The 9,171-nt window shown below is 41.0% G+C and overlaps 1 protein-coding gene across 1 annotated transcript; it reads right to left on the reverse strand.

The window, feature by feature from the left end:
* Positions 1-4,085: 4,085 nt before the first annotated feature.
* On the reverse strand, positions 4,086-8,756 carry Rdh14 (retinol dehydrogenase 14). Its single transcript, XM_005079059.4, has 2 exons — positions 8,309-8,756; positions 4,086-5,084 (listed from the first exon to the last, which is right to left on the reverse strand). Exons 1-2 carry the CDS (start codon positions 8,693-8,695, stop codon positions 4,467-4,469), a joined length of 1,005 nt encoding a protein of 334 aa, XP_005079116.1. The 5' UTR covers positions 8,696-8,756; the 3' UTR covers positions 4,086-4,466.
* Positions 8,757-9,171: the final 415 nt, after the last annotated feature.

Genomic DNA, 9,171 nt, shown 5'->3' on the forward strand with positions numbered 1-9,171 from the left:
CATATATAACACGGCAACTTCTGATTACAAGATGACAATGTTCAAACAATAAATCTTGAGTATACAGGAACTTTGCTATTTACCATAATTAGTTGGTACTTTTTAAGTGAAGGAGAGCAAGGCAAAGCTGATAATGAAATTAAATCTGAAGGAGCAGCTGCAAAAACATGTTGGGACCACACTGATTATATCAGACAATCGATTCAGCACGTTGGTACATTAAAAAAATAAAGTTATTCCAAATTTTAGAAGTCTTTGGATAATTGCGAATTACCCCACAGAAAATGTGTAGTACAAATTCCATCAAACTGAAATTCTTCTGAAATGCCAGTGATTACTGTGTTTTACACAGTAGAATTCTTCTTACTTGAGACTGACTGGTTACGTGAAAAGGTTTAAGAAAGCAGGAAATAATGAGGAGTCATCTACACCATGTAGCCACTACCTGAACTTGAAACATCCATTCACTAACCTATCATCTCATTTGAGGCTAAGGGCTTAATCGACCTCCTTGCTGTTCTTTGAGCTTAAATCCACTTGGAACTGTATCTTCTTACAGTATATTTACTTAGGGAGTGCAGTCTATGATTTCCAATTTTTGTGTCTTTTTTTTTTTAAGCTGACCTAATAGTCATAGCCAACCTGTGGTATGTAGACTACTTGTACCCCAGGATAGCTGTAAATGAAATGTTAGAAGGGCTCTCTCTCTCTCTCTCTCTCTCTCTCTCTCTCTCTCTCTCTCTCTCTCTCTCTCTCTCTCTCTCTCTCTCTCTCTCTCTCTCTTCCTTCCTTTTTAGCTTTTGTAGTTTCACAGTTTTCCCGAATGATCTTTGGCAGTGTATTCTTGCAGTGTCCAAAGGTTGGATACTACACAATGCTACAAAGGAGCCCATCACCACCTTTGTGGGTTGAGACTCAGCCTGTGTGTTTCTCAGAATAGGATTCTGGTCCTACAGTCAGTTACACGGTGGTTGCTGGAGTGAATCTACTCTACTCTGATTAAACATCTGGCTTTGAAAAACCTCTTCCTTGCTGTCTGCAGAAAACTGGGCATGCCTTCCAACTTTCCTCTAGGAATTAACTACCTTCCTCCATGTTGACCTCTAACTAATTTAACTCCCCATTGTCCAGGGAAGCATTGTGAACATCTGAAGCTGTCTGTGGGGGCCCAGCTCCTGAAGGGTGATTAGTAACATGTTCTCTTTAGTGTTCCTTGGGACATTTGGAATCAATTAAATATTCAAATATAGATTTTTCTTAGATCTCTGGCCAGGCCCAGCAGGTTTGTGCAGGGAAGGATCTGGAAGCAGATAACTGCTATTCCTCACCCCAGAATCTATAGCTGGAGGTAGATTTCAAAATATACTCTCTAGACCTCCTGGGTCTTCGAGCAAATAATCATACAAGATTAAAAATCATATAGAAAAACAGAAGCAGCTCCATACAGAAGGCGTTTTTGTTATTACAACCACTGCAGAAAGATGAACTGTATGTGAATGTAGCAGGCTTGGAAGATGGCACTAGTTGTGGAAGTGCAATAGAATGTTCTGGACTAGCTGAGAATGGTCTTTCCAATTTTATAATATTGGAGCAAAAAAAAATAAGAAGAAGAAAAAAAAGAAGACGGTGTGTAAGAAATGTGGATTGGCAATGACTCACCAGACCTTAAATATACACAATTAGCTTCTGACAAAAATAGGCTCCTGGTTCACAGTCCTTTACATCAGCTAACCATTGCTATCTCTAATTCTTATTCCTATTACTGTCACTATTAGGCATGTTTTTGAAATAGAAGTGGATGCATGTCTATGTTATCATTTTAATAAACACTGGACTCTCTGTTACATTCATTCATGGATCAGTACTTTAGAGTATGTAATTGTCAACCAGCAAAAATAGTTCAATGCTTGCTACAGATGCCTGCTGACCTGAGCTTGATCTCCAGAACCCAGGGCTAGGTGAAAGGAGAGAGCAGACAACTCCACAAACTTGTTTATGACCCTTGTATATACTCTGTGGCACAGGCACATAGTCACTTTCCCTAGTACACAGCAATAAACTTTAAAGTGGACATTATAACTAACATTGGAGCTAGGAAAACAACCTTTTAGAAAGGTTAAGTAATTTCCCTTCATCATTGGGAGAATTAAGTTGGGGAAGCCATTACTGTAGTGGTATGCCAGGAAATGAAACCCCTTTTGCAACTAAATGGTAATTAGGAACCCCACTAGATTAAGAAACATGGGTGATATTCAAACAGCAGGTCAATGATTGTGTTCTTTCTAGGACCAAACTGCTTGAATGAAGCCAATTTAAAACAAACAAACAAACACCAAGTCAAGAATCAGTATGGAAAATTGGGTTTCCCCTCACTTATTTCATTACCTCATCCAGGCTTGCTCTACCAGTATGTTGCTGAGGTAAAAGTATCAAAGTAATAGGACTGTTTCTCTTATTCCTTTGCTCTGTGGAATGATCAGAATTGAGGTATGGGAGAAAGAAAAGAGCTGGAGTAATCTTCCAACTGTAACTAGTCAGGCTGGTGCCACAGTAGTGGTAAAGAAATCTTCCAAATGGCAACTCATTTTATCATAATAGTTGGTGTTTGCAGATAAGTTTTCCCCCCATCACTATAAATTAATATATCTTATTTTATTGTGGTGCCACTAACGAGAAACCTGAAAGGCTCAGAAGGTTCAAATCCCCTGAAAAGAATCAGGTATCAAAATCCAGCCAGAAGAGATGGTATTAAATGAAAAAGGGAGCTCCTTTTTAATGAAGTCGAGGTGTAGGACAGATTTATTAGCTTCTGTTTTTCCAAGTTGCATTCTCCTGTACTTTCTGCCCATATTTCCGAGTTAGCAGGTCTCTTTGTAGGATAACCTTCTAAAACACATTTCAAAGCACACGATGTAGCTCTGCCCACTACGCCCCCAGAGGCAACTGTGATAAGAGGGACCAATTGCTATGCTTACAAGGCAATCAGTAAAAGAAAACAGACCTTTTACATGATTGGCCAAGATCTTGCCAGCCTGGAGAAGAACCAACATTTGTAACCACGTATGACATCTTCTTAAAGGTAACAAGCATTTAGCTCTGCCCTTGTGGTCATAAACTCAAGGGAGTTGCCTCTCACTTGGTGTTTTCATTAATACTCTGAGGTGACAAGACAAAAAAGGTGAAACTATTAAGTTGGTAACTTCTGAAGCCTAAAACATGGGCCCAGATATTTTTATAAAACATTTTATATTTATATACGTTATAGAATTCATAAATGATATATAAAATATATAATTTTATAAAACCTGCAAATATACACATATTTCATTCTTTGTTGATCTTTTTTACTCAGTGAGCCACTACATTTAACTCTTGAGAAAACCTACTTTCTATGGATAATTCTTTTAAATTGTCTAACTGGACCTGGAGTGAATATTTAGTACACTTTAAGCAAAGCCACCAAAGCCAAAGGAAACAAAGCAAGAAGACAGAATTGATTCTGCTACTGATGAACGAACACATGACAAGTTGCTTGTATTCTTGAAACAGGGTACTCTAGACTGAGGGAACATACTCTTTACACATGTCTAGTCTACTATATTGGGCTGTGATGGACAGAGTTCTTTCCATTCAGCAGGATTGAGTACAAGGCCTGTGGATAGTTGGGGGGTGTCTCCAGCATGTGTTACAGAGCTTAAAGTTTAAGGATGATTTATCAACTACAACATTCTATGTCCCTTTGGGGGATTTCAGCCCTATATCACTGCTATATTTATATATTGAATCTTGAAGTTTGAGTAAAAGACTTCTTTGAATAAAGAGTTGTACAGCTGGAAAAGGAAAACAAAAAAGCAAAACAACAACAAAAAGGTTAAGAAAACTTACTGCATTGTTAACTGGAAAACGACCACAGGTTTAGAATTGTGTTAAGTCACAAGGCATTGGATTGGAGTTTCATAAACATAATCTTTCAGAGCACTATGCAAATATGACAGGAATAACATGGGTACAGCAAGACCAAGAAAAGTCTATGACAAGCTAATGGACGGCATTCAGGTATTTCTAAAGAAATGCACACTGACGAATCTGCATCACAGATTTATTCAAAGTGATAATTATGTGCACACAGGAGGCATATTATTTCCACAAAACAAGCACTGTAGTAAAAATTCTTAACATTTTCCTTATGGAGCCCTTATATCTTTTAGATTGCCAATGCCTTTAGCATTTGTAATTTATGATTGCCCGGTTGTAATTTTTAATGATAAAACAGAATCATGCTGCTCATTCTAGTTATTTAACATTGTATTAGTCCACATAGCTCCAGAGCCCCTCAAACATCCATGTGTCCCTCTCAGCAGTGTTATTGTCAAGCCTAAATTGTTTTCAGGCAGCTCATGCTCACATGCTGCTCCCCATCAAGGGAATAACGGGTCATCTTATAAATAGCCCTCCTATCTTTATTTCTATTTTAAAATGCCAACCATCACTTCACTGATATCCCACAGTTTCCTTGCTACTGACTCATCCATAGCTTTGGGTAATAGTTCTTCCTCCTTACAATCTCCAAAGTACCTTCCAGACACTCCTTCTACCTCGGGTGAAGAGGCTAAGTAGATGGAGGTCTGGGCACCTTCTTGTGGCGTTTTGAAAAAAGCCCACGACACCAAATTGAAAAGTGGTCTGGCTAGGATTGGTATGTGTATGTGCCTCCCAAGGTTTGTCCTCACAATACCAGGATGCAATACATTGACAGTCACATTTGTTCCTTCTAAGCGTCGGGCTAGTTCTCTGGTGAAAAGGATGTTAGCCAGTTTGCTTCGACTATAAGAGAAGCTTTTGTTGTAGCTTTGCTCACTGTTCAAGTCTTCAAAGTTGATGTCTCCATATTTATAAAGCTTGGAAGAAACGACTACAATTCTGCTGGGAGCGGAACTTTTCAGGAGTCCAAGCAGAAGATTGGTGAGTAGGAAGTGACCCAGATGGTTCACTGCGAACTGCATCTCAAACCCATCTTCTGTCTTCATATAGGGGCACTGGAAGATCCCTGCATTATTGATCAGGACGTCTAGCCTGGGCTCCTCCTTTAAAACCAGGAACAGAATGCAGAATTACGAACACATATTTTCCATAGCTCTTTTCAGTCATGTTTTACTAACAATGAAAAGAATTTGAAACTAAGAACTGCTCTCGAGTTTCAGCCTATATATCCAGTAACTATATGAATCACTGTCAATCTTAGTAAGCTTTTTACAACCTGATTATGAATATGTATACTCTTACATTTCACCCAGATGTTGATTATACAATTATCAAGGTCTTTCTTAAAACAGAAATAAGCAAATTTGGGGATAAAAGACTCCAAGGAGTCTATATCTACTTTTAATTTCAGTTGAACTAGAAAAATATCAATTTTGGTGTTATCACATCGAATTTATAGTGTCCCAGAGATAAACCTAAAAAACTTGCAAAATATAAAATATATACTTTTAAGGCAAAGTTGCATGATTAGTAGAGGCCTGCTTTGTCCTTTTCTCACATTATCTACTTCCAGTGTCCTAAGTTCAAGACCCAGCTCACTTGGTCAAAATCATCAAGCTCCTAAGAGCAAATCAGAATCAGCCTGAAGTTGAAATCCATAGACTCCAAAGCCCATTCTCATAATTAGTAACCTAGCCTGACCTACCAAGTGAGTTGTTTAAAATGGAGCCTGAGTCAAGATGAGCAAGGCAGGCCCCATCCAGCAAAGGGCTGGCTTTGTGACTCCCACATTACTGGTATCGCCATTAAGGGTAAATTAAGTTTAAAATGTCACCATAGGGACAGACCAACTTGAAGGCACTTCCCCAAAATTGGGACAAAGGTCAGAGATGTAAACTTTGGAGTTAAAGCAAATACTATTAGTAAATCAAAAAAGAAAGGTTAATAAAATCATTGAGTGGGCAACATAAAAGTGTTAGTAGCTGTTAGTGACTGTTACAGGAGTCTTTCAATAGTACAAGAGACCAAAGACAAAGGAGATGAAGGTCAACAGACACTATTAACTGTTACTGTGATTCCCTGTATGAAGTATCTTCCAAGAATTATCTACCTCCACATCTTCCCAAATTAAAGTCCTAAATTGTACTGTTCTCAGAGGGAGTCTTTTCACTCCTTCCATCATTTAAGTTGGTTTTCCTTGGCTCTTTCCTAGCTCCTCTGTCTCTTCTGATGACAGAGGGAAAGAAATTTGCAATATGTTCCAGGTGCAAAGAAACAGTGATGACCTATGATTAAATTAATTTCAGGTCAAATTTCAACTCTTTGCTTTTTTTTTTCTTTTGCCAAGTGTAAGTACAAGAAAAATGTGTTAAATTTCACAACTGTTATCAAAGGCTACCTGTCGGGTTAACTGTTTCTCATTCTGGCCTGTGGAAAAACTTTCTATTTTCTACCAGGCAACTTCAAAAGGAGGGCCATGAGTTCACAGATATGGGGAAGGAAGGAGTGTTCATCTTCTCTAATCTTCTGGGAAGTTTTCCAGAATTCATCATTTCAGAACTATCATTCTTTGCTGGGGTTGTGTGAAGACTTTATCATTTACTATTTTTTAAATTCTAGGTGATAAATGGCATAAATTCCAAGAACACCAAATAGTAGAATGTCAAAAATTTCTATTTCTTTTTCATTCTAATTATAATCACTGAACTTCAGAGCCAAGAATGTAAATACTTCGGATAAAACAATTTAGTTACCTCTTTGTGTTCTGACTGAAGCAGCAATGGCAGGCATCAGTAATGAGCATGTGCAACCCTATTTATACATCAGTGAGCAGGATAACCTGCTTTCTCTGCTTCCAGAATCTCTCAGAGCCTAGTCTTGCTACTTGATCTGCTGTATGCAAATGACATGCTAATAACAAAACAATTCCTTTATCTGCACCAGCTCTTAATATGCAACATGACACCCCAGAACACAAAAGCAGCTCACTGTGCAATGGTTTAACCTTGGGAGAAACAGTGGTACTCTCTACTCATTATCTAATACTCCATGTGGTTCTGTATGGGCTTTCTTCTGATGAGATGGTCTCTTTTGTACAGCTGTGAGTTTAGCAGTTATGAACAGCTATGGTCTTAAAAGCAAATGCAAAAGCCAAGAAAAAAAATTCTATGTAGAACAAGGAGGTGGCTGCATCCAATCTGACTCGGAGATTGGGAGAGTCACTACAGTGACGAACAGGTACCCTGTTCAATTAATAATTATGGTTACATATGAGTTAAATAAGATACTTCTTTTTGAATGCTGTCTATTATTGGGAAGTTATGGAATTTAGGACACACAGGGTTAGGTTGCTAACAAATGAACTTCTAGAAATTTGTTTTAATCTCAGTACATCAGGAAAAAAAAGTCATTTAGAACTTCAGCTTTAGATGCAAGAGATTCCAACTGAGAGAAGCAGTCTCCCTATGCCTAACTGGCTTCAGATCTACCTCTGGCAAGTCCCCTTGGCCACAGTCTTCCTACTTTGATGGAACATTTACCATCCACCCTAAGAAACCTTACCCCTTAGCCATCCAGCACCAGGACAGGAGATTAAAGCAAATTCTAAAGACAGACGTGTTAGTTACTTAACCTTCCAATGCTTCAGTTCCCTATTAGGAAATGGAGATATTAATGCTTACTTTATCAGAGTCACAGTCAAGATCTGGCAATAGCCAATGATATTTTTCCATCACTGAAAAAATGTGCCTGGCACATCTCCTGGCATACATCAAGCCTTCCACAAAGCTGGGCATATGATTTTTATTCCTGTCCCTCTTTGGGCAATTAATAGGATTCCAAATTCCATTCTCTTTGGAATCTGGTTAGGGATGAAGGTGTCAATCAGCAGGTTACACTCCCTCCTGCTTCAGCAGGGCAAAACAAAAACAAACAAAACCTGGAAATGGAAATAAAGAAAAACCGAAAAGAAATTTGTACAATGGGCCTAATCAAAATTCTTGGCTAGCTTTTCTCCGGCAGAGCTCTCAGACCTTGTGACACCAAGTAGGATTTGGCACACATTTCACTTCTGACACAGGAAAAACAATTCAAAGATCAGGTGATGATGCCTGGACTGTCCTCGCCTAACAGAATGAAATGTCCAGACACTGGCTTAATTTGTTCACTTCTCCTGGGGACCTCCCAGGAATTCCTTCAGGGACCTGACCCTCCTCCCAGCAGGGTCCCAGGCAGGCAGGTGTCTAGCTCAGCCACGACAGCTCTCAAGGTCACACCAGGCCTCAGGGGCCCCTCCCCGGCGGGCGGCTGGTCTCCATCAGACCCACACCTGCAGCAGTTCTTGGCAGAAGGCTCGCACAGAACGTAGGGAGGCAAGGTCCAGCTCCTTGACGACCAGCTGGCCTTCGGTGGCGTCGGGCTCTTGACCCGCGGCTTGGCAGAGCTCCTGGCGGAGCTGACCCGCCGCCTCCTCCGCTCTCGCGCGGTCCCGACATCCCATGATGACCCGCGCCCCCAGGCGCAGCAGCTCGGCGGCCGTGGCGCGGCCCAGGCCGCTGTTTGCCCCAGTGATCAGCACCGTCTTCCCGCGCATGAGGCTCCGGTCCCCGCCTCCCGGCATTCGCTGGCCCCTGGGCCCCGAAAACCTCCGCGTTGCCAGCCACAGCGCCCCACCCAGAGCGGCCAAGAGCGCCGCAGCCACAGTCGCCACGGCCATAGCCTTCCGGGTTGGGGGCACCGGGCCTAGAGCGCAGGTTCCGGAGTCCAAGAGGCCACTGAGCACGAAGGACTCTGGGGCGCCGCCTGCTGTCCTGGGCTAGTGCGCCCAGGGCTTGCTGGGACTTGTAGTTTCCACTCGGAGGACAGCTTGAAGTAGAGTTCATTCTAGAAATTACCCAGTGGAAACCACCAGTGGATTTATTTAGAAGGGGACGGTGTTAAAATTGGTGTTGTTAAAAGGCTCGCCACACGGAGTTAACAAAGAGCACAGCCCCAATTTTTAGTAGTGTTCATTCTGCCTTGCAGATGTCTGTTCTAGGTGGTGATGGGTAGAAATCCATTCGGCCTGCTAATGCTACAAAATGAGCAGTGTTTCCAGAAATTAACTAAGCTTCCTGCGAAACAAGTGTGTCAGTTCTGAATTGATCTAAAGAGTCACTGATACGAGTTGCACCGGTGCAATGGATTTCAACA

Source organism: Mesocricetus auratus, unplaced genomic scaffold, assembly GCF_017639785.1.
Source record: "Mesocricetus auratus isolate SY011 unplaced genomic scaffold, BCM_Maur_2.0 Super-Scaffold_100024, whole genome shotgun sequence".
Lineage (NCBI taxonomy): Eukaryota > Metazoa > Chordata > Mammalia > Rodentia > Cricetidae > Mesocricetus > Mesocricetus auratus.